This window comes from Lissotriton helveticus, chromosome 3_1 (genome assembly GCF_964261635.1).
Source record: "Lissotriton helveticus chromosome 3_1, aLisHel1.1, whole genome shotgun sequence".
Classification (NCBI taxonomy): Eukaryota; Metazoa; Chordata; class Amphibia; order Caudata; family Salamandridae; genus Lissotriton; species Lissotriton helveticus.
Window position 1 is genome coordinate 20,864,936 of NC_136061.1, and position 26,358 is coordinate 20,891,293.

Below are 26,358 nucleotides of genomic sequence, written 5' to 3' on the forward strand. Positions count from 1 at the left end.
CCCGGACCTGACAATTCTCGCCTCGGTGCCTATTCTAATTATGGGTCCCACTCTGCAACTCTGGGCAATAGTTTGCTTAATCTCCACAACGGCCCCAACATCGCTGGGATGCCTGGCTTCACCTTGGGGGTGCCCAGGAGTGGACACTTCACAGGGAAAAGCCAGGAAGGGCTCCTAAGCGGTAAGCATACAAGCGCCTGAGATACCCCTTCGGGGGTCGATTCGGGCGCTATACAAATACTACTACATTTACATTTACATATCTAGTGCTGATATGAATAGCAATGCTATATATTTTATTGTCTGAATTACCTCTGCTTTAAATAAAGTTACACCCTTCAAGTAAAGCGGGCCTGGTAGGCCCTCCCTCTCTGCACCATGACATTCAGAGGACCTTTCAGCTTCCAAACACCACTGCAGGGTGTTTGAAAGACAATGGGACGATGCCTATCGTGTCACGTATAAAAAGGCTTACACCAGAGACCTTCAAGTTTATCAAAAAAACTCTGTTGAAAAGCTAGAGCCACTTATCTATCTTTTGCCTTCCATGCTGATCACTCAAACAGTGAAACATATTTTCTCTCCTCCGTCACTTATTCCCTCGACTCCTCCCTACGTCTGATGTATTCCCATTTTGAGGAGAAAAGATGTAAAATAAATCTATCTAACAATAAGGAAATTATTAAATTGACGATATCAGAATTGCAGTCAATATCAACACTTGTATAACTACTCTTCCTTCTTCAGATTGGGCCCATCTAATGAAATATTGAAATGATCAAGTTAGGCTCTTCTAACGCCCCTTGTCCTGCTCATGGTTTGAAGAAGGGATTCGACCCCGTAGTGCCAATGCTCTTCTCCCTCTGTAGTGCCTCTCTTGAAACGGTGGTAGTCGCACCCGCAATGAAAAGAAGCAATGGTAGTTCCTTTATTAGACGAGCCTACAACTAATGCATCTCTCCTGAGTAACTTCCATCCTGTTTCTTTTCTTCCTTTTCGTTCTAAGATCTTGGGAGAGAAGTAACCGGAAATCTCCAGTTGTTTTCCTTTACTGAGGGTAGTGAAGTTCTTGACACTTCACGGGCGGGTTTTTGATCTTTACTTTGAAGTAAGGTAGCTGTACTTGCTGTCACCGATGATGTTCGCCTGGTACCAGACATGGTTTTGGGGCGATGCTGCACTCATGCCAGCAGCACTGCCTTCGATGCTGTTTCTCCTGCCCTCTCTTGCTGAAGGACTCGCTCTGTAGGGATTCAGTACCGAGTACTGCAGTGGCTCACCTCCCTTCGTTGTTCATTCTCATCGGTTCTACTAGCACCTTCCTGCTCAGAACCTACGCCTTTAGAGTGCTGGGAAGTGTCAGGCTCCTCGTTGAACCCACACATCTCAATATTTATCTTACGCCATCAGCTCCCTCAGCCTGTAGCTGTGGCTCCGCTCCGATGTCTTACGCAGGTGACACACAGATAAGCCTTTCATTTGCAGACAGATCCACGCCTTAGCTTGTAACTTCAAATCTTTCCTAATGGTGTCCTGGATAAAAGTATCCTCTCAAGCTAAATGCTGATATGGCTGATCTGCACTTTGGAGGGGACTCTGGGATCTGGTCCCCTTCATGGTGACCGCTGCAAACGGGCAGTGACCAAAAGAGCTGTCGAATTAGGGATGAACCCCTTACTTTCACAAACCAGTCCACACCCTGCTCACTTCTTGTTTGCTTTCTGTGCTACACTGTGCAGAATACTCCCTCAGATTCCTGTCAGTTTGTGCTGCACAGCAGTACAAGTTCTCACCCTGTCTTACATCGACGACTGTAACTCCGTGTGTTCGGGGCTCCATCATTCAACAACAGCAGTGGTGCTGCTCAGTCTGCCCTGCACAGCTCCATGTCATCTTAGCTTAAAGATCCATACTGTCTGTCAATGCAGCAGTGTTTGGTTTTTTTAAATTCCATGCATCTCTCGTAGGACATTTGGGCCACTCGAATTACGCAATTTTATGGCTGCTGTCTGTTGGCATAACTTCATATTTTCTGCATGTGTTACATAATCCATTATCTTCTGCATAATCTGCTAATTTTAACAAAAACGATTTTGTTCCTAACTCAAACGGATCAAAAGCTACCAAAACGCAGGTGCATGCTTTTCGTGCAGTGTTGGGTTCATCACAAAAATTGATTGGTCTCCTTTCTGTTGCTTGTTGCTATATTTGGGTGTTCAACTGGTACAAATGAGGTGTAACCTATGCCCAGACAGTATTAAGTATAAAGATGTTAAAACTAATGAAGTTATGCGTCTCATTATGCAACATAATTTGCCTTTGCATACCACATAATTTAATCAACGCTGTCGCGTAATTTGTCCTGAATGATTCCAGTGGCCCTGAGGGTATTTCACAAATATGGTCCTTCATTCATAAGATCAAGAAGTCATCATTACGTTCATCAGCAGAAACTGCGTTCTGGGCAAGCGTTGTTATGAGTAGTTCCCCACATGTCGCAAGCTCGATAAGGGGTCGGGGGAGCTTTCCATCAGCATGTGCCCAAGCGGTGTATGGCCTGCCTTCCCATCTTCGCTCAGAAATGGACTATCTGAAGTATTGTTGGGGCATAAACTTGGTTTTTCCTCTACTCGAACTGTGATTCTACCACAATATGCCATGACACTCATTTTGTTAACTGTTCGTCCTTTAAGTGCCTAGAGAGTAGCTTCTCAACTGGCCACTATGCAGAAGGCTGGTAAGTAGCCAAAAACAATGGAATGCTCCATCTGAACGTGCTGACGAGGGTTGTTTTGGTGCACATTTGGCAAAAAAAGGCAGGGGACTGAGAGGGTGGTCTGGCAGTATTACAATTCAAAGTTAAGGGGAACATCTGTGTGCGTACTACACAGCATTACCACTCAAGGGAAAGGGGTCATTTAGAGCTTGATGGAAGCTGGCCAAAATAGGGCAGGTGCCGTGTCTGCCCTCCAAAAGGTTCCTCTGCCCCCATTTAGAAGTGTGGGACCTGCTGGTGGAGCCTGAGATGACTGTGATGGCAGAAGCCCTTCATCTGGCAGACCTCTCCACACATCTATTTTAATGATGGGTCGCCCTCACTAGATTTCCTGGCCTCGGTTCACTATGTACAGCATTGCACGTACGCTCAGGGGGTCGAAGGCATTTCCATTGACAAGAACACTTGAGGCATGTCAGGACCACTGTTTCTTTTGTATTTCTTAAACCAAGTTCTGCATCAGGAGCTGGCATAGCCAAAAGGTCCCGCCTGTGGGACCTCACAATTGTTCAGCCATGCAGCTATTATCCTGGGTGCTGTTCGGCCAGCTCTATACAGTTACTACACACTGTGTCATGCAGTGGGATTCAGGAATACATGTTTGAAATCTGTGCTAGATGCTTTATTGTTGGTAGCCTGAGCTAAGCTGATCCTGCTAAGTTTCTATTCTAGTTGGTTCAGCCAAACATTCCAAGCAGATTGTAAATTCACAGCTACTAAAAGGGGCACACAAATCCCAGAAAGAAATCAATAGTTGTTGCAATTGCCTGACGCTATAGGCCTTCCTCCGTTGTGGCGGTAAGGGAAGCAGATCGTACAGCGAAAACTTAGTAAAAGTAGAGTGAATCCTATCTAAGGACGGGTGCATTGTGGGAACACCTATAATGAAACTGTTTCCACGAATAGGAAACATGCTATTATAACACAGATGAGGGATAATCTTTCTGTTAGGTAGCTTTCATGCTTTTGGTCAGTACTATAGCTGTTTAGGCACGGCCCTCCTGTGGTACATTTCCGTTATTTTCAATGAAGTAATGGAACCAGTACAGTTAAATCCATGTCCTTCTATATGAAAAAGTTTGAAAGCTGCCACCACACCGCAAACTCTTCTTCACATAAAAGGGTGTCATACACTGCTACTGCTACAAACAATCCAAAAACACGCGCTTCCTCAAATAAAGTTTAAGGTAAACTGATCAAAAGTAATGTTGAATCTCAACAATGGTTCAAATAACAAGCCCTGTCACCTCTCATTAAGTGTGGTGTAATGCTCCTTCGTTACTCATGTCGGTGCCTGTAGATCGCTCCCTGTCAACATATTACCTCTTTTAATATGTATTGTGCGTATTTTGTGAGGGCTGGCAGCGAGTGAGACTCAGGATCCAAGGCCCTGTACATTTAAAGTGAAAGTGCTTGTCCTACACTTATGTGGACTGAAGGGAACGCTCTTACCATGCACTCACAGTGGCGCTCAGGGAAACAGATGGGAGGAGGGGGTATAGGGTGGGTGCATGATCGGAGGGTGACTCAGTGAGGGAAACGGAGGCATATCCCCCAAATAAAACTGATTGCCTTGGAACGAGGATGTGGCATAACATCCAGTGCCGCCGACTTTGGAACTGTGGAACCGGGTTTGAGTCATGGCAATGGCAGCATTGCCATTTTTAAAGTGCACCGAATGTAACTGTCCAGGACAGAAGTGTACATGTAATAGGGGCAGTTCCATGGGATGGAACCAAGCACACAAAGAAGGGACAAACACAGCCCAAGCACCACTAAAAAGCCAACATTTCTAGCGGCACATAAAGGAACGAATGGGAATCAATGGCCGTGCTCGAAGCCCAAAGAAGAGCTACAGCATGTCTTGCAGACGGCGCATGCACACTGCCCAGGCTCAACCTACAAATGAAAGAAATGGAAATTACTCGTGAAATTTAAATGTAAATACAATGGGCCCAATTCACAAACAAAGTAGTAAATCTGCTCTTGCAGATTTACGCCTGTATGCAAGAATAGATTTACTACTTTCTGGAATTTACAGGCATTTGCAGGGATGCAAACTGAAAGCAATGCCAGGTTTCCATACAAATTCCTGCAAAGGTCATGTGACCTTGCTGCAGGATCCTAGTTCTGCTGGATAGAATTCTTCAAAACGATTAACTCCGCACAGGGGCATAAGACACTCTGCAAACACACACGTCTGATCAAAACCCTGTGAATCGGGGCAAATCACTTAGAGCTAGATTCATGAACGAAAAATAGGCTCGGAAAGGGCCAGATTCTCAGAATCTGGCCCTTTGCGAGTGCAATTTTTGCATTTGGGATTCATCATTCCAAATGCAAAAATCGCCATTTGCGAACTCGCATATTTGCGAGGAATTGCATTTAAGGAATCTCTATTTGAGATTCCTTAAATGCAATTCATTAACCATTTTTAATTTGCGAATTCGCAATTTTTGGCCGCTATTTACCACAAAGTCTGACTTCGTGGTAAATAGCGAAAAAAAGAAAAAAACACTTTAGTGCATTTTTCTCAGTTGCATGTTACACACACACATGTCCTTTGGACATGTGTGTGCGCAACACCTGTGTAAATTTGCATTTCAGGGGTGCTATAGTGTGTCCTTTGTACACCCCTGGCACCCTTGAAATGGCATCATTATTTGCGATTAGCAAATTGCTAATCGCAAATAAGGATGATGTAGGAATCTCTGTGCCTAAAAATGAATGTGCCCATCTGTAATGCAACTGGTGCTGGTACAAAGCGCTCTGATATCTTCGGGTCGAGTTTGCGCTGTATAAAGCTACAACAATACAAAAAAAAGAGTTTGTTCAGGGGAGAAATCCCGTTCCCCTCCAATTCCAACATGTGTGGGTGATCCACCCCTTCCCAAAAGGGAGTTATGCCTGCCCTTCACCATAGTAAATCTTTGACCCTTTCTAGAGTGGAAAGGAGAAAGAGAAGAGTTTGTGGATGCCAACAGACAGCTATCTTACAAATCTTTACAAACAAATTTACCTTTGTGATGAATAGGCTTAACTTTTGCATTATAATGGACGTCCAGTACCAGAACGCTCTGGAATTACAACGGTGTGAATACTTCTTCAATATGAGCAAAGCTTGTGCACTGGAGAGAGTGCGGCAACATCCCCCAGTAATTTGTGTTGAATTGTAGTTTCTGGGGTCATTTCAACTGCACCCTTGTAGTCGTTCTCTCCTCATAAGAATTCTTTGAAGATTTAACACAATTATTTACCTGTAAAATAAAAAAATATACACTGATATTAAAAGATCCCACACTGTACATCCTTCTCCACCTATTCAGTACTTAACCCTGCCTCTCCTTTAGAAGCCTGGGTTACTTGGGTCCTAGAAATCTTGAAGAAGTAACTGACATTTTATAACTAGTAAATTAAGGATCCCTGGACAATCCATGCCCTTTGTCCTTCCTCCAGTCCTGAGCAGCAGTATTTGTGCCAACTCTTGACAACATAACCAGCCTGCCTTTCTTATCTGGCATTGTGCCATTTGGGTCTGTGGTTTATTCACCCTCTTTCAGAACAGGCTTATTCCAGATGGTCTGCTGACCGAAAACTATTGACCTGGTGAGCTGATACTTGCTTTTGGAAGCAATTAGTTCAACATCTGGAAGATTTTAATTGCCCTGTTCCTTGGCACTTAGGCTTAAAAAAAAAGTGCCAGAGAAACATTTTTCTTTAGATGAAGGAAGATTGATTCTGGACCTGGGGGATTCAGCCGCCTTGATTCTTCTTAACGTTTCTGCGGCATTTGAGACTGTGGGCCATGCCATCTCTTTGGACCCCTGACTGAAGTTGGAATCACTGGGTCTGTCACAGTTTGGTTTTCTTCGTGACATAAGGGTCGAACTTTAGGGACTTTCCACCTCATTGTTTGGCCTCATCAGTCATCATATGTGGATATCCTCATGGCTCCTTGCTTTCTCCAGTGCTGTGTGAAAGCAGCCCACTGGCCCAGCTGAGGAAATTGCTTGGCTGTATGTCTGTTTCTTATGGAGACAACACATACCTAACTGTGCGTCTTGATCACGAAGCGCTCAAAGCGACAGTTGATTGTAGTAAGTGCTTGTTTATAGTCCAGACATAAATGGCACCGGATTTACTCAAGCTCAATGCCAATAAAATTGAGATTGTGTTAGTAGGCAACAACATTGAGCTAAAGCAAAATAACCTTTCACCAGCGGCCACAATATCGGCTCCCTCGCTTGCAACTAAAGTTAAATCCTTATGAGTCATTTTGTATAAAGGAGTAATCTTTCTCTTGAAGCCGGTTTAATGCAGTCTACTCTGATTGCATCTGCTCACTAAGACTTATGAGAACTCCATCCGTTCGTTCCACATCATCTTCATTCTCCGGTAGTCTCAGAATTGAGAATTGATTATTGTTGCATTCTATATCCAGGCTTACTCGAGTCCACTCTGCTGCCCAGCAGAGTATACTGAACTTTGCGTTATGTAACACCGTTATATGGATCCTATTATGCAAAGCACAACTGTGTATTTAGAAGAGAGACCGTCAGGATGTAGGCACCGTGTCTGTCTACTCCTTCCGAACCTGCCTGCCCAATTCCTGACTCGCTCATATTGCCTCACCTGAACTTCTAACCTTCCCAGAGTAACACGTGAGTTTAGCAACCTCGAACATAACACACTGATCCCCGAGGGAATCTTGGAAACAGATCTTTCCCCTTTCGTTGTTCATTCATGCATGCCCTCGGTAAACATAAGAAAGACACAATGAGAGTTTACAATACATTTGTTGCAACTATCGTATTCTTGCATACAAGGTGTGAGCTACGATTGTTAGGCACATGGAGCAGAATAATATAACCAGCATTATGAACATGGTAAAGAGAATAAATATTCTAACCATGGTAGTACTTATTTCCCTATCTATAGCTACCTCTACTCTGAGAGCGTGGTGATTCTGCGTGATCTCTGAGATTAACTTTAGAGGTAATCCCTCGTCTGAGATGTAAGCTCAGCCTATGCAGGGCTGCGGGTCGAGTACTCTAGGTGTCTCAAGTATGGTCATCCCAGTCGGAATGCTCCTCTCTGACCCAAAATGGGACAGGACCCTTTTCATAAAACAAAATCGACTGCGTTAAAAATACAGCCCTGGCACAATGTTGCTGTCTAAATGCTAGAAGTGGTGCGGTCTTCGAGCAATCAACATAACCGAGCACTATCTTGTTTTGTACGCTCTGACCCTGTACTAAATATTCAGACTACATGAGGAAAAAGGCTGGTGAAAACCAAGAAGCATGTACTGTGCATTCCTAGAACAATATTGTGCAAACAAAATGTAAAAAATAAGTCCTTGCTAAATAAATTCAGTCTAAAATGTCTAAAACTTGAAGCTAGGGGCAGAACAAAAGGGGGTCCAAACGAGAAATCTCTACAACACAAGCTACCTTTGAAACCTCAATCATGCGTATGAAGCCAAAATTGAAGTCTGACGGCTTCTGATCAAGAGGCCCATCACTTTCAAGGCACGCTGAGAACTGGCTTCAAGGCACGCAGCCTTATGCAGAAGGTTTTCTGTGAAGCTGAGATGTCACCTCCCTTTGAATTATTCAATCCAAAACATCCCTGGAAGCAATCATCGTTTCCCAGGATTAGTTTTTTGTTCTTAGTTCAAAAGATCCCGACTGGGTTGGTGTTCTTTTGCACTACTTGACCTTCCGCATTGAAAAAAATCATCTGCCTTTGTATGTACTCACATTTTCCATTTAGAAACCCCCTAAAAAGCTTCCTAATTCTGCTTTTCACCCCTCTACCTTTGATTTGCGCTTTTTTAAAAAAAGATAACCAGCATCAACAACAAAAATCAATTCAATCAAAATGCACTTCAGCTGTCGACATGGATTCTACCAATCCAAAAGCCTGTATTGGCATTGAAGAACTAGCATGAAGAGATTGCTAGGGAGATGTTAAGGTGACGTCGATGAACTACAGTTTTGTTACATCCAGCCTGTCTAGACCCGGAATGTAATGGGGCTGCTCAGGTTATCATTCCCTGCTTAGTGTTGGGAACGCCTCCTACGTGTGACGTTGTGCTGTCTCAACTACTAGTAGCGCTTCTAGGGGAATCCAAAAACGAAGCATTGTAGCCAAATGGCACTTTTCACATGTTTTGCTCCACAGGATTTCCGCTGCTAAATGCAGACGTGTACGGATGGAAAGAAGGATGGGCCAAAATCTCTTTTAATGGATAATTCTGATGTAGAAAGAGGAGCCAATCACATCAGCCCCAGCCCAGGTGCGCTTAATAGGCATTGAAAGCATTGCAAGGGCTTGATGGCCTTGGGCAATTAGGGCTCCTTGTTATTCTGATAATTGAATCAAAACCTTCACCCGCGTTATACCCTTGCTATGGTGGTTTCTCAGATCTTTGCAGCTTCCATGGCAGTCTTACCTCTTCACAGATCTGTTCCCAGAACCTTCCTCCCATCAACTAAAATAAAATGGTTCTTATTTTATCCTTTCACAAAAGGAAGATCTCACTTCGATTATGAGACCTTTCCAGGTTGAAATGTAACTTAACTTGGACTTTCCTTTTCACGACAGATGCTGCTGTTATATCGATCATCATAAAAGATGAGGACGAGCTCAGTCCCTTCGACTCCTGGGACAGCAAGACAAAAGGAATCACTGCTGCCCCAACAGGTGAGCTAACAGCCGCAGATCGAAAACCTAGGAACATTTACCCTGTCTGAGAACGTTTAACATTCAGCCGCAAGGCTTCTAAAGTGGAAAAATCTTCAAAATGTTGGTCTTCAAACAGTATTTGAACCTTGGTGTTTCATGTGGATTCTGCATCGAATGTAGGGGGCGTGAGAAGATTTATTCTCTCTAACAATGTTTTGCAGCGGTATTTGTGATGTTTTACTGTGTCTCGTGATAAGATTTTCACTGCACAGGACCGTGCAGAGCACATTGTCATTGTAGGAAAGTGCCTCTTTTTGTGTGGTTAGCCCCCACTTTTTGTACCATGATTGGTACAACTCCAGCTCCCCTGTCAGTCTCTAGTAAGTGGTACCGCTGGTAGCTAGGGCACGGGTACTGAAGAGAGTCCTCTGGGGCTGCAGCACTGGTTGTGCCACCCCAGGGCCCCTCACCAAGGCTTTGCCACTGCAGCCTGTGTGGTGCAGGAATATTTGAAGAGCCGACATGACACACAGCCCCGTGTTCCATGCCAACTGTAGACTGCACACGATATAGATAAGTCACCCCTACTGCAGGCCTTCAGCCCTACGACAGGGTGCACTATAACCTATGTGAGAGCATATCCGCATGAGCAGATATGCCCCCACAATGTCCATTCTGTGATGTTCTAAATGGACAGGGAAGCCATAGAGGGTCCAAGGGCTGGATTCTTGTCAACACGAGTTCCCAGCTCCATGATGGCTGAACTGATTTCTAAGATGTTTGGTTCCAAACATCTTGTCTTAATAAACCCTCTCCGATACCAGTGGAGGATTGTTGGAAATGGGGGTTGCCCAAGTCTCAAAGGGGGTAGCATGGCATCAAGCGGGCAGGCCAAACTTGGAGGACATGTGAAGCATTCACGCAGTACACACAGACGACCCACCAATCACACCACAAAAGAGTCACGACACCACCTTTGGTTGGAAAAAGATTAAGTTTAGTTATGTCTCCAACCTGCAAGGTAAAAAGAAATAGAATAGTGGTAGTCACAACAAGGCGCCAACTGGCGCCAGAGCCAAGTACATCATGGGGAATTATTTACATGGGACAAAAAGGGTGGAGTCCAAAGTCCATGCTGTAAGGGAAAAGGTTAGTTAAATGACCAGTAGCCCTAGAACCAATCTGGCGGGGCCAACTCGGGCTCTCATCCTTAGGAGGTTGGCTGAAATTGTAAGTTGCAACATTAGCGTAAGTACACCTCATGTGTGACAACACCAACCCAACCCCTGTAAGGGAAAAACATCATATAACACCAAACAGGAACACCTGTGATGGATCAGCGCAGCTGGCTCCTTAACATGGGGCATACACATTTCATCAGGGTAAACGCAATTACTTTACACCTTGTTCATGAATCTCAAATCACACTTCAATACTTTTCCCGGTTAGATTATAAGAATCAAAGGTACATTTGTGGTCAGTTGCTGTTCAGGTCACAATACACTTCATTACTATAAGATTACAGAAAGGAAAGTGCAGTCTACAATGTCAATATGTCTTTCAACAACTCATAAACAAGTACATTACCCCACAGCTCTTGAGTATCTGCTCAACTCAACAGACCTCTACTGGATGTAAATCTTCACAACATAACCCTCCCGGTATGTGACTAAAAGGAGGACACAGTAGTATTAACACGCTCCCCTCTAGTTAAGTTACAGACTACACCTCTCTAGTGGAGGATCCACTCCCTCAGTTACCAATAGACTATTAGGGTCTTGTCGCAGGAACCCTGTTGTCCCCTTCACACCTTCCTCCTCTCTCCTCTGAGGTAAATATTAATGGTTTTGCTGTGGTTGTTTGAGTCACTAACCCACTTTCCCAATTCAGTTTTCCAGGTATCAAACAGTTAAACTCCTGGGGCTTAGCCCCGATGTCCCGGTTCTCAGGCAATTGACGCTGCCGCCTCCCGCTCCCTCTCTACCCGGCTTACTTGTGGGTTTGAAAGTGTCCCAGCGGTTGTGTTCTCCACGCTCGATGGAGCTTGGCAGCAGTCGGGCTGAAGGGGGAAGGCAGGGAAGGTTTTCCCGGCCCAGGGCTCCCTACCGCGACGTCCGCTGTGGCGCTTCTGCCTCTTCTGAGGGAATCGACGACTGGCTCTCCAACGCGGCGCTCCTCGGCTGACGCGATGACTTTCCCTCGGATGGCACTTCTCCGCCGGGCATGCGCGGAAGCGCTCGCTCTTCTCCCGCCTCTGCGCTCGCTCACAGGAAGGACGCTACTCTTTGCGGCGACGCTGCTCTCCTGGGCCTGCCCGACCCTAGGCCCCTCCTGCTTTCAATAGCGGACACACCGAGGACATGCGCGGAAGCGCTTCCTGCTCCGAGTGACGCGGCTGGTGCCCCCGGGGTCCCGCAATCAGCTAACACAGCGCCGCTGCTTCTCCTCAGACACTTCCCACTCCGGCCTCTCAGGAAGGATGTGCACACACGGCGCCCTCGCGCTTCAGGTCGCTATGGTGCCACAGACACCCGCCTTCACCACAGCTGCTCCACAACACCGGTAAGCGCAGCGCTGAGTATGGGAAGTCAGGGATACCCTCAGTTAAGGGTGTCCTGAGAGGATTCACTGGGGCTCCAATATAGAAGGGTCTTCTTCCTCAAGTAGCTTAATGTTCTTATCAGCAATTGTTGGATTGAGAGGGATCGGTCAAAGGTTGAAGGGGGAACAACCCTCTGAAGAAACTGTCAGCCTCAGAGACAAACTAGCTGCTCTCAGTGTGTCCACCTCCTCTCACCACTGCCTCACTCCTCTACTCTGGGGTCAGCACCCATATGTACAGCGCCTCATAACTTCACAGCGCTTCGCAGGGGCACCCAAGATAGCGCTAAGAGACACTAATACAGCGCTTCTCCTCCCACAGTGCTGGGTAGTCAGTCCAGGGCTTCTAAGGACACGCAGCTCCTCCCAATCCATCGCTTAAGGCAATGCAGCAGCAGCACTTCCAAAGGGGCCACAGCTTCCTGGGGGCACCAACCTCCCCAAACAGCGTCTGACAGGCGCACCTCACGGAGGGGGCGAACAGTTCCACAGCCAGCTCCAGGGGCACACTCCTCACCTCCTGGGGGGGTTCAAGCCCACAGCATTCCTCCTCATGTGGGCACCTCTTTCCCTCAGCGCTGGCGTAGTTCAAGGTCCCACAGCGTCAGTGTCCTGGGTAGGGGCCCTCCCTTGTCAGGGGCCCATGGGGACAGGAGCGGGGGGGTTTATAGGGGTGCAGGGCCCAGCTCACAGGCCCATGTGGCGGTAGCACCTCACAACAGGTCCCCTTCCTTCCTTGTCCCAGCGCTGACTGACTCTCTGGTGACACTTCACCCTATTTATACCCTCCTCCCAGGCAGTGCCAGGACCTTCTAGAATGTTGGCACATCTAGCCTAAACTGGTTCTAGGGGAGGGGGTGAGCACCCTGGGTGCCAGGCTTTCCCTCCAAAAGCTAGGGGTAGCTGGGTAATATTATCTAGACCGCTGACCTATGTCAGTCCAGTGGCAAAACCCATGGCCATGGCATCCATTTTAAAAGCAATACATTTCAGTCAGGTGCAGTTTTAAAATGGGGGTGCAGTTTTAAAATGGGGGATTTTACAAGTGCTCACATTATGTCAGGTAATTACATTTTCACAAGGTGTCTCACACCACTCATGGCCTATACAGGTTTAATCCCATGGGGGAGACAATCTAGATGAGGGGGTCAAAAGCGAAAATTTTTTGGGGGAAAAGGCCAAGTCCAACACGACTCCCCCCCAGCCAAAAGCCAGGGTAGACATATCAATGCCTTGATGGGCTTCCCTGCTTGGGGCGGAAAAAGGTGGACGCAGGCCTGCAACTACAGGAGCACCTGCAGTCTCTCCTCCACTCTGGAACCCAATGGTTCTCTTTCGCAACCCTCCCTTCACCAACAAAACCACCCCACTGGTGTTCCCTAGTGGGATGTTTTTCCTTCTTAGAGTGGGAGGCTCTAGCCTCAGGCTTGTAATTCTCCTGGACCACTCTCTTCTCTCCAAACTGCCACTGGTCCACCCATCTGGGGTCTACACCCTCAGACGGACCAGCCCTTAGGGGCGAGGCTCTCCTCCCCCTACTTCTCCTCCTAGGGTTCCTCCATCTCCTACGCTGGGGGACACCCTCACACAACTCTCTCCCCAACCTGGAGCCGAAACCCACAGGCTGAACCGGTGACAGGGGCGAGTCCTCCCTCTCCCTGCACCCCCTCCCAGAGTTCCGCACCCTCCTAACTGGAGTAGTACCCCTGAGAGTCAACTTTGGGGGGACCCTGATTACAGAGGTCCCTCCCACCAGGGCAGGCAAACCCTGTCCCTGGCCACCCAACCCAGGATCTGCGCCCTGTGGCTGAGCTGGTGACAGAGAAGAGACCTTCCTCCCTCTGCACCCCCTCCCAGAGTTCCGCACCCTCCCACTGGGAGTAGTACCCCTGGGAGTCAAATTGGTAGGGACCTGAATTACAGGTACCCCACCCTCCAGGTCAGGCAACCCCTTAACCTGGAACCCCAGTCCAGGATCTAAACCCTGTGACTGGTCAAACCCCCGAACCCCTGGAGCTCTGATTAATGATGCTCCGTGTCCTCCTGACATGAGGGGATCCCTTCCTCTGGATGACACATCGGGACAGCCTAGACTCCCAGCCTGGGGTTCTCTAAAAGAACTCTCCAGGCCCTGTGACTGCAGTTGGGGCATCTCGGGACACCTCCCCGTCTCACTCCCTCCTTTAGATGGGATGTGAGGCCCTACAACCCGCTCACTATCCTGGGACCTAGCTGGGCTTCTCACCTCTCCCGCCACGCTGGGTCGGAAATTCCCTGCACCACTCCTTTCTGGATCACTCCCCAATGTCTTCCCAGACGCTCTGGCACTTACCCAGAGGTCTTCCTCCCGTGCAAGTTCCCTGGGGTCTGAGAACCCGCACCGCAACAGATGGTGACGCAGTCTTGGGAAACAACTTCTCAGCATGTGCTCCCGGATAACGGCATGGCACAGCCCTTCCCAATCCTCCACTGCTCTCCTCACCACCCAATCCTCCAGTACAGTCCAACACTCCTCCTCGAACTCTCCCCAGGACTGATGGAACAGCTTTCCCCTGCCCCTAAACACTAACCCGTCCTCCTCTTCCGGGGAATCAGGCACAGTCTCTTGGGTCTCGGGAGTGGGACTCCTTGCACTGGACCTACACTCGCTGCCACCACTGGATCCCACCCTCTTCGGTGAATCCAGACTCCTAAAACCACTCTCAGGGGACAACCTACCCACCTGAGCTGATCTCTCCCTGGCGAAGGCCCTCTCCGCCTCCGCCATCCTCTCCAGCGCTAGGACTTTTTCAGTCTCTAGTCGCTGCTCTTCTACCCTCAGCTGTGCTAAGCCCTCGGCATGCCTGAGCTTTGCCAGCGCCAGCTGATGCTCCCTTTCCTCCCTCTTATCTACCCACTCTTCTGGGGACAGGGAAAGGGATGGGGCAGTGCCCCCGGGACTGGACCCAGAGCGAGACTCCCTATCTTCGGTGTCCTCCACAGCTACTGGCGTCTCTGCCCTGCTAAACTCTTCCTCCTCCTCATCGGAGTAATTTCCTCCCAGGGTTCTGGATGGGGAGCCCTCCCTCTGGTCTCTAACCCACTGACCCTTCAAAACTTCGGGAGGGTAGTCAGACAAGTCCCCATCAATCTCTAAGGGCTCTCCCCTCTTGAGGGCCTCATAGAGAAACAAATTCCTCCTAATGTTCCCTACTGGGGGTATCCCTCTCTCCAGGAGGAAGTCTATCACCTCCTGTTCGGTGTACTCCATCAGTTCCACTTCCTGGTAAATCAACCCCATCGTGGCGAGGTACACCCGGGACACACCCTCCCAGTGGAACAAGGGGACAATTCGGAATACTCTTCAGGAGGAAGCAATCAAAAACAATATTCAAACAATAATCCCCACCACAAGGCTCTACTTGTGGTGTAACCTGTGGCCGCTGTGGTACTGCGCAAACACAAGTCCTATCCCACCGCTCTGCCACCAAATGTTGGAAATGGGGGTTGCCCAAGTCTCAAAGGGGGTAGCATGGCATCAAGCGGGCAGGCCAAACTTGGAGGACATGTGAAGCATTCACGCAGTACACACAGACGACCCACCAATCACACCACAAAAGAGTCACGACACCACCTTTGGTTGGAAAAAGATTAAGTTTAGTTATGTCTCCAACCTGCAAGGTAAAAAGAAATAGAATAGTGGTAGTCACAACAAGGCGCCAACTGGCGCCAGAGCCAAGTACATCATGGGGAATTATTTACATGGGACAAAAAGGGTGGAGTCCAAAGTCCATGCTGTAAGGGAAAAGGTTAGTTAAATGACCAGTAGCCCTAGAACCAATCTGGCGGGGCCAACTCGGGCTCTCATCCTTAGGAGGTTGGCTGAAATTGTAAGTTGCAACATTAGCGTAAGTACACCTCATGTGTGACAACACCAACCCAACCCCTGTAAGGGAAAAACATCATATAACACCAGACAGGAACACCTGTGATGGATCAGCGCAGCTGGCTCCTTAACATGGGGCATACACATTTCATCAGGGTAAACGCAATTACTTTACACCTTGTTCATGAATCTCAAATCACACTTCAATACTTTTCCCGGTTAGATTATAAGAATCAAAGGTACATTTGTGGTCAGTTGCTGTTCAGGTCACAATACACTTCATTACTATAAGATTACAGAAAGGAAAGTGCAGTCTACAATGTCAATATGTCTTTCAACAACTCATAAACAAGTACATTACCCCACAGCTCTTGAGTATCTGCTCAACTCAACAGACCTCTACTGGATGTAAATCTTCACAACATAACCCTCCCGGTATGTGACTAAAAGGAGGACACAGTAGTATTAACACGCTCCCCTCTAGTTAAGTTACAGACTACACCTCTCTAGTGGAGGATCCACTCCCTCAGTTACCAATAGACTATTAGGGTCTTGTCGCAGGAACCCTGTTGTCCCCTTCACACCTTCCTCCTCTCTCCTCTGAGGTAAATATTAATGGTTTTGCTGTGGTTGTTTGAGTCACTAACCCACTTTCCCAATTCAGTTTTCCAGGTATCAAACAGTTAAACTCCTGGGGCTTAGCCCCGATGTCCCGGTTCTCAGGCAATTGACGCTGCCGCCTCCCGCTCCCTCTCTACCCGGCTTACTTGTGGGTTTGAAAGTGTCCCAGCGGTTGTGTTCTCCACGCTCGATGGAGCTTGGCAGCAGTCGGGCTGAAGGGGGAAGGCAGGGAAGGTTTTCCCGGCCCAGGGCTCCCTACCGCGACGTCCGCTGTGGCGCTTCTGCCTCTTCTGAGGGAATCGACGACTGGCTCTCCAACGCGGCGCTCCTCGGCTGACGCGATGACTTTCCCTCGGATGGCACTTCTCCGCCGGGCATGCGCGGAAGCGCTCGCTCTTCTCCCGCCTCTGCGCTCGCTCACAGGAAGGACGCTACTCTTTGCGGCGACGCTGCTCTCCTGGGCCTGCCCGACCCTAGGCCCCTCCTGCTTTCAATAGCGGACACACCGAGGACATGCGCGGAAGCGCTTCCTGCTCCGAGTGACGCGGCTGGTGCCCCCGGGGTCCCGCAATCAGCTAACACAGCGCCGCTGCTTCTCCTCAGACACTTCCCACTCCGGCCTCTCAGGAAGGATGTGCACACACGGCGCCCTCGCGCTTCAGGTCGCTATGGTGCCACAGACACCCGCCTTCACCACAGCTGCTCCACAACACCGGTAAGCGCAGCGCTGAGTATGGGAAGTCAGGGATACCCTCAGTTAAGGGTGTCCTGAGAGGATTCACTGGGGCTCCAATATAGAAGGGTCTTCTTCCTCAAGTAGCTTAATGTTCTTATCAGCAATTGTTGGATTGAGAGGGATCGGTCAAAGGTTGAAGGGGGAACAACCCTCTGAAGAAACTGTCAGCCTCAGAGACAAACTAGCTGCTCTCAGTGTGTCCACCTCCTCTCACCACTGCCTCACTCCTCTACTCTGGGGTCAGCACCCATATGTACAGCGCCTCATAACTTCACAGCGCTTCGCAGGGGCACCCAAGATAGCGCTAAGAGACACTAATACAGCGCTTCTCCTCCCACAGTGCTGGGTAGTCAGTCCAGGGCTTCTAAGGACACGCAGCTCCTCCCAATCCAGCGCTTAAGGCAATGCAGCAGCAGCACTTCCAAAGGGGCCACAGCTTCCTGGGGGCACCAACCTCCCCAAACAGCGTCTGACAGGCGCACCTCACGGAGGGGGCGAACAGTTCCACAGCCAGCTCCAGGGGCACACTCCTCACCTCCTGGGGGGTTCAAGCCCACAGCATTCCTCCTCATGTGGGCACCTCTTTCCCTCAGCGCTGGCGTAGTTCAAGGTCCCACAGCGTCAGTGTCCTGTGTAGGGGCCCTCCCTTGTCAGGGGCCCATGGGGACAGCAGCGGGGGGGTTTATAGGGGTGCAGGGCCCAGCTCACAGGCCCATGTGGCGGTAGCACCTCACAACAGGTCCCCTTCCTTCCTTGTCCCAGCGCTGACTGACTCTCTGGTGACACTTCACCCTATTTATACCCTCCTCCCAGGCAGTGCCAGGACCTTCTAGAATGTTGGCACATCTAGCCTAAACTGGTTCTAGGGGAGGGGGTGAGCACCCTGGGTGCCAGGCTTTCCCTCCAAAAGCTAGGGGTAGCTGGGTAATATTATCTAGACCGCTGACCTATGTCAGTCCAGTGGCAAAACCCATGGCCATGGCATCCATTTTAAAAGCAATACATTTCAGTCAGGTGCAGTTTTAAAATGGGGGTGCAGTTTTAAAATGGGGGATTTTACAAGTGCTCACATTATGTCAGGTAATTACATTTTCACAAGGTGTCTCACACCACTCATGGCCTATACAGGTTTAATCCCATGGGGGAGACAATCTAGATGAGGGGGTCAAAAGCGAAAAATTTTGGGGGGAAAAGGCCAAGTCCAACAAGGATTTATTAATAACTTCACAGAGGAGACCCTTCTAGTGGGTCTCCTGAAACTAACCAAACACTAGCGGGGTCTCTGGCGGGTTTTCACCAGCCTGCCACCACCAGACATGTTTCTGACCTCCTGGGGTGAGAGCCAGCGCTCTCAAAGGACAGAGACCCAGCCTGCTCTGGGCGGAGGCGCTTCACACCTCCTCCAGACAGGTTGGCTTTTCTGGGCAGGAAGCTTTTAAGGCAATGCTGCCTTTTAGACCCAACCCAGGAACCTCCAGCCAGTGGGGGAGGACAAGCACTCTTTGCCGCTACACTTTTGGCGGGGAGATAGGTGGGAAAATTAGTTAGATGAGGAGAAGGGTCCCCCATCAGCCTGCACCACCGCTGGAGGGTGAGGGGGGGGCAGGCAAGGTGTACCCCTCTCCTGAAATTCCACTATCTTGAGATGGTGGAAAAACCTCCAATCCTGGCTAGGTTAGTGCCTCTTCCGACAGGAGGTGGTCACTAGAGGGTATGGATACCCTAAAGGTAGATAGCCCAGAAGCCCCTCCTGTGGAAATAAAAGGTGCCAAACCCTGCCAGGCTGCAAGAAGGACTCCATATTTGTTTCTGCTATGTTGTCCTGAGACCTAAGAGGACTCCAAGAACCCCGGAGCGCCTCCACCCTTTAAGAGATTGCATAGAAGCTCCCTTGGCGTTAAGGTGTCACTCCCCTGCACACCACATGCACTCATCCCATGAAGTCTGGTTTGTTGGCTTGCTGCTCCCCGACGACCTTGACTTAGCACCGAAGCAAGAAGAGGTACAACAGCTCTGGAGAGTCAGATCTGCCTCTCAACCCAGTTTGGAGGCACCAGGACCAACTGGAGCTGCGGCATACCTATTCTTGGAGAGAGTAATCAGCCTCCAGCGGTAAAAACCAAGAACAAGAGCCCACCCCGGAATCCCAAAGCCCCAGAAGCAAGCACCCATCGAGTGACGTTAAGCCACCTGAGGCCTACTTCCTAAGTGACTCACGTGTCCCAAGACTGCGTCTCCACGTTGCCTGCTCGTGATCACGAGGATCCTAAAGACGCACACCGCCTTGTTGACTTGTTTGCTCTGCACTCAACCCCACCAGCCCCATCCTGACCAACCAATCAGTCCTGCCCCCATTGCCCCCAGGCCCTTGCGACCTCCTCTCTCCAAGGAGACTCACCGGGCATACCTGTGTGTCCACTTGTGCAGACCATTTTCAAGCGGCCCTCCTTGTCTTTGCGCACCAGCTTCCAAGACCCTCAACACTCTGCCCGATCCAGGGTGCTCCCGAACTTCTCCTGCTGGGACTTTGGACCTTGTCCTGACATCGACCTAAAACATGAAGGTGAACTTTGTGAAAGCATTGCTTGATTTAAAAAAACAACATTATGGAATTTTTTCTAGTGCGCGATATAAAGAGCCAGTATGCTACAATCATCATCTTCACTATAGTAAAACCCTGGGATTTTGGGAATGTATGCAGATTTCACTGCAGGATTACCATGTACAGTATTTGTCTGTGCCCAATTGTGTATAAAACAACACTACACAGATATTTATCCAGCCAAACAGTTTGGAGTGTGGGGCACCGTTAACTCCAGCTAAGGTGCCCTTGCCCACGAAATTTAAAGATTCTTGCTGTACCCATAAGCTTTTATACCTATGTAGGTAAATGTACTATTTGCACGGTCGCCCCTACACTTTTTGGCTCAAGGCTGATGGTCAGGGCATGAGTTAAAGGGGGTCACCAGTGCCTGAAGCTCTATTTGTGCCACCCTGAATGACCCCAAGTAAACCGATGACAGCAATCCTGTCATTGCAGACTGCAGGAGCAGTGCAAACTGCGCTAACTCAACTTTACCCTCACCATGTGCGGCACGGTCAAAGCACTATCTTTAATATATGTCAGTCAGCCCTGAGGTAGGTATCCTAAGCCCGGGAGGCAGGTGCAGTAAATTGAATGCAAGTTTATATGTCCTCGTAGTAGTGCTTTCAATAAAGGACTATTAGAAGTAATTAGCGGTCCATAGGATCGCATGGGCTGGCACCTGGGCACCCTCTGAGGTTGCTAGCTCTATTATGGTACCGCCAACTGTGGTCATGCTTGGTATCAAGCAATGTGCCTCCTCGCCCCTGACATGATTCCTATGTCAGACTTGATTTGCACCCAGATGGCGACCTTGGAGTTTGACTACCTGGTTCCCCCATGGCGATACAAAAGGGGACGATGGACGGAGCAAATCAAACACTCACCCCCAGTCAACTGATCTGGATTTAATCCATCACCATTCTTTAGCCCACTCTGCCACCCCATTTCAGACATGGCTATATGCAAATCAGTCTGACCCTGTGCCTCATGGGAACTGTCCAGCCCGAACTGCCAAAAACGATAGATTTAGGCCCAGATCTCTGTACTGGGGTGAATGTATGACATTGTTCTGCATTCTGTCCTGTTAGAAATGGGATCCATGGCTGGCCAGGGCTTGCGCCAAAGGCAGTCAGAGACCACCACTTCCACGTCAGGGCAAGGGAGTTACACACCAAGATAACCCCTGCTCACCCCCTTGGTAACGTAGCACGAGCAGTAAGGCTAAACTTGGAGGCAATGTGAGTTAAGTGTTTGCGCACGCACCCCAGCAACAACACCCAAGGCCCACCACAAAGGAAACTCCACACAAGGTTATATATAAAAATAGCCTTTGTATTACACCAAAACACATTAGATGAAAACACACACTTTACAATGTGCCAACAGGCACGGGCAGAATCTACAGGGGATATGTACAAGACAGGGCCCCCTGGACCACTGTCAGGAATCAGCACTTTTAGAACTAGAAATATTGTTAGAATTAGCACTTAGAACATAGCGTATAAATCACTTTAGTACACAACCAGTAACTACTGGTAACCAGGTAAGTACCACCTATGCAATCCTAACCACCTTAGGAAAATGTCACGCAGGGAACTAGGACCTCACTAGCAACACCTGTACTAGGAGAAAAACAACCACCTAAGTATCACCATACATTTAGGGGTATAGGCATATTACACATGATGCATCACAACACATTCAGAGGTGTAGGGAAGGAAAACACATGATGCAGAACCTACATTCAGCGGTATAAGAACAAGGCACATGACGCATAAAAACACATTCAGAGGTGCAGGAAAAGAACACAATTGCGCAGAAATTACATTAGTCACCACCTGTGACTGTCCCTAGGCCAACTGGCCTTGTTGGGGCTAGGACGCCCTGTGTCCCAAAGTCAGGGGCCTAAACGTAGCAGCTGCCCACGAAGTGCTGTACAAAAGGGGGTGGTGATGGACGGAGCATCTGAACCAATCAAACACTCACACCCAGTCAAAAGATCTGGGTTTGATCCATCACCGTTCATTAGCCCACTCTGCCACCCCAGTTCAGACCTGGCTATATGCAAATCAGTCTGACCCTGTGCCTCATGGGAACAGGCCAGCCCGAACTGCCAAGCCATGCTTTCCCTGGACCGGAAACAGGCTTCCAAGGACCGATTTCTGGCATTACAGCCGTCTTCAGCCCGGCTTGCTTGAATCCAGTGGCAAAGTGAGCAAGGGACTCACGTCTGAGCATACCCTGCCACACTTATGGCGGCCAAAGCGGCACAAAAGGGGGTGGTGATGGACGGAGCATCTGAACCAATCAAACACTCACACCCAGTCAAAAGATCTGGGTTTGATCCATCACCGTCCTTTAGTCCACTCTGCCACCCCAGTTCAGACACGGCTATATGCAAATCAGTCTGACCCTGTGCCTCATGGGAACAGTCTAGCCCGAACTGCCAAGCCATGCCTTCCCTAGACCGGAAACAAGCTTCCGAGGACTGGTTTCTGGCATTACAGCCGTCTTCAGCCCGGCTTGCTTGAATCCAGTGGCAAAGTGAGCAAGGGACTCACGTCTAAACATACCCTGCCAAACACCCAGGCCTCCTCCCCAGCACAGTCTATGCCATAAACCCAGCTCTCCTGTGGCTCCCGCTTCAACACCAAGGGCCACCAGCACAGCTCTGCACCCAGGCCTCCTCCCCAGCACAGTCGATGCCATAAACCCAGCTCTCCTGTGGCTCCCGCTTCAGCACCAAGGGCCACCAGCACAGCTCTGCACCCAGGCCTCCTCCCCAGCACAGTCTATGCCATAAACCCAGCTCTCCTGTGGCTCCCGCTTCAACACCAAGGGCCACCAGCACAGCTCTGCACCCAGGCCTCCTCCCCAGCACAGTCGATGCCATAAACCCAGCTCTCCTGTGGCTCCCGCTTCAGCACCAAGGGCCACCAGCACAGCTCTGCACCCAGGCCTCCTCCCCAGCACAGTCTATGCCATAAACCCAGCTCTCCTGTGGCGCCCGCTTCAGCACCAAGGGCCACCTGCACAGCTCTGCACCCAGGCCTCCTCCCCAGCACAGTCTATGCCATAAACCCAGCTCTCCTGTGGCTCCCGCTTCAGCACCAAGGGCCACCAGCACAGCTCTGCACCCAGGCCTCCTCCCCAGCACAGTCTATGCCATAAACCCAGCTCTCCTGTGGCTCCCGCTTCAGCACCAAGGGCCACCAGCACAGCTCTGCACCCAGGCCTCCTTCCCAGCACAGTCTATGCCATAAACCCAGCTCTCCTGTGGCTCCCGCTTCAGCACCAAGGGCCACCTGCACAGCTCTGCACCCAGGCCTCCTCCCCAGCACAGTCTATGCCATAAACCCAGCTCTCCTGTGGCTCCCGCTTCAGCACCAAGGGCCACCTGCACAGCTCTGCACCCAGGCCTCCTCCCCAGCACAGTCTATGCCATAAACCCAGCTCTCCTGTGGCTCCCGCTTCAGCACCAAGGGCCACCAGCACAGCTCTGCACCCAGGCCTCCTCCCCAGCACAGTCTATGCCATAAACCCAGCTCTCCTGTGGCTCCCGCTTCAGCACCAAGGGCCACCTGCACAGCTCTGCACCCAGGCCTCCTCCCCAGCACAGTCTATGCCATAAACCCAGCTCTCCTGTGGCTCCCGCTTCAGCACCAAGGGCCACCTGCACAGCTCTGCACCCAGGCCTCCTCCCCAGCACAGTCTATGCCATAAACCCAGCTCTCCTGTGGCTCCCGCTTCAGCACCAAGGGCCACCAGCACAGCTCTGCACCCAGGCCTCCTTCCCAGCACAGTCTATGCCATAAACCCAGCTCTCCTGTGGCTCCCGCTTCAGCACCAAGGGCCACCTGCACAGCTCTGCACCCAGGCCTCCTCCCCAGCACAGTCTATGCCATAAACCCAGCTCTCCTGTGGCTCCCGCTTCAGCACCAAGGGCCACCAGCACAGCTCTGCACCCAGGCCTCCTCCCCAGCACAGTCTATGCCATAAACCCAGCTCTCCTGTGGCTCCCGCTTCAGCACCAAGGGCCACCTGCACAGCTCTGCACCCAGGCCTCCTCCCCAGCACAGTCTATGCCATAAACCCAGCTCTCCTGTGGCTCCCGCTTCAGCACCAAGGGCCACCAGCACAGCTCTGCACCCAGGCCTCCTCCCCAGCACAGTCTATGCCATAAACCCAGCTCTCCTGTGGCTCCCGCTTCAGCACCAAGGGCTACCTGCACAGCTCTGCACCCAGGCCTCCTCCCCAGCACAGTCTATGCCATAAACCCAGCTCTCCTGTGGCTCCCGCTGCAGCACCAAGGGCCACCTGCCTAGCTCTGCACCCAGGCCTCCTCCCCAGCACAGTCTATGCCATAAACCCAGCTCTCCTGTGGCTCCCGCTTCAGCACCAAGGGCCACCTGCACAGCTCTGCACCCAGGCCTCCTCCCCAGCACAGTCTATGCCATAAACCCAGCTCTCCTGTGGCTCCCGCTTCAGCACCAAGGGCCACCAGCACAGCTCTGCACCCAGGCCTCCTCCCCAGCACAGTCTATGCCATAAACCCAGCTCTCCTGTGGCTCCCGCTTCAGCACCAAGGGCCACCTGCACAGCTCTGCACCCAGGCCTCCTCCCCAGCACAGTCTATGCCATAAACCCAGCTCTCCTGTGGCTCCCGCTTCAGCACCAAGGGCCACCAGCACAGCTCTGCACCCAGGCCTCCTCCCCAGCACAGTCTATGCCATAAACCCAGCTCTCCTGTGGCTCCCGCTTCAGCACCAAGGGCCACCTGCACAGCTCTGCACCCAGGCCTCCTCCCCAGCACAGTCTATGCCATAAACCCAGCTCTCCTGTGGCTCCCGCTTCAGCACCAAGGGCCACCTGCACAGCTCTGCACCCAGGCCTCCTCCCCAGCACAGTCTATGCCATAAACCCAGCTCTCCTGTGGCTCCCGCTTCAGCACCAAGGGCCACCAGCACAGCTCTGCACCCAGGCCTCCTCCCCAGCACAGTCTATGCCATAAACCCAGCTCTCCTGTGGCTCCCGCTTCAGCACCAAGGGCCACCTGCACAGCTCTGCACCCAGGCCTGCTCCGCAGCACAGTCTATGCCATAAACCCAGCTCTCCTGTGGCTCCCGCTTCAGCACCAAGGGCCACCTGCACAGCTCTGCACCCAGGCCTCCTCCCCAGCACAGTCTATGCCATAAACCCAGCTCTCCTGTGGCTCCCGCTTCAGCACCAAGGGCCACCAGCACAGCTCTGCACCCAGGCCTCCTCCCCAGCACAGTCTATGCCATAAACCCAGCTCTCCTGTGGCTCCCACTTCAGCACCATGGGCCACCAGCACAGCTCTGCACCCAGGCCTCCTCCCCAGCACAGTCTATGCCATAAACCCAGCTCTCCTGTGGCTCCCGCTTCAGCACCAAGGACCACCAGCACAGCTCTGCACCCAGGCCTCCTTCCCAGCACAGACTATGCCATAAACCCAGCTCTCCTTTGGCTCCCGCTTCAGCACCAAGGGCCACCAGCAAAGCTCTGCACCCAGGCCTCCTCGGCCAGTACAATTCAACTGACTGATGTGGCTCGGTCCTGGGGCCAGCATCACCATGACCCCCCCCCCCGTTGGTTTCACCTAACTCAATCTGAAAGTGACCAATTGTTACTAGTGCTTTCCCCCATTCACTGCAGTTATAAAGTTTTGCTGGAGTGAAATAAGCTGATTCATGTTTTCTTCTAAAATCCAGAACTCCGGTTATACTCATCTGATTATGTTTGTTTTGGTGCATATTTAATATAAAAATCTGCTTTACTTTTATAAATTGGTGTCAGATTTCATTCAAGTTTTGTCAATTACTTATTGTCCTTGTTGGTTCTCTGAATGCTTGAGACATGTTCCCCTAGTAAAGCCCGACTGCTCTTTGCTGTTCTGCCAGGACTGAACGAAGGATCTATCATTGTGAATGCAAGGGCCACCTTTGTGGTATTGTGAGAGTATCGAGGTCGAACTAACATCTCTACGTAATACTCCGCTTTCTTACCACTCCATCCGCTTACAGCAGACCCACCATGCCATGGTAGTATGTCTGGGGAGCGCCCTTTTCATTGATAGAAACTATTTTAATTGTAACCTCATTTGAATATATGAGATGCAGTAAGTTATACAGACCCATGTGTGCTTTGTGTTTTCTTGTTTATTGATTTTGGGATTTATTTCTGCAAATACATTAACTAGACAAATGTATGCGTACTAAGTTTGCTCCTACAGAACCATTTATGTTTACGTTCTCAATGATACCTGGGTTCTGAGGAATACAGACCGTTTAAGAAAATGGCAAACAAAATACTCCAGCCAGGTGAAGGGTCATTTAATTCTGATTTGTTCATGGTTAGTAGATTCATGTATGCCTGAGCATCCTTCTCCACAGCGAGGCCTCTAGTGTGTTTGGCTCGATATTACAACTGGGAAACCGATAAAAAGTAGGAAAAGAAGCAAA

At 50.2% G+C, this 26,358-nt stretch overlaps 1 protein-coding gene across 4 annotated transcripts in view; it reads left to right on the forward strand.

Annotated features, from left to right (window-relative positions):
- LOC144822051 (uncharacterized) overlaps positions 1–26,358 on the forward strand; it is a 64,929-nt gene that overhangs the window by 33,905 nt on the left and 4,666 nt on the right. For 3 of the 4 annotated variants that reach the window (XM_078679122.1, XM_078679125.1, XM_078679123.1), the window contains one exon: positions 9,386–9,484. The exons of the other annotated variant lie outside the window; for it this stretch is intronic. In XM_078679122.1, coding sequence (XP_078535248.1) covers positions 9,386–9,484 — 99 coding nt within the window. The remainder of the gene's footprint in view (positions 1–9,385; positions 9,485–26,358) is intronic. 4 annotated transcript variants of the gene reach the window in all.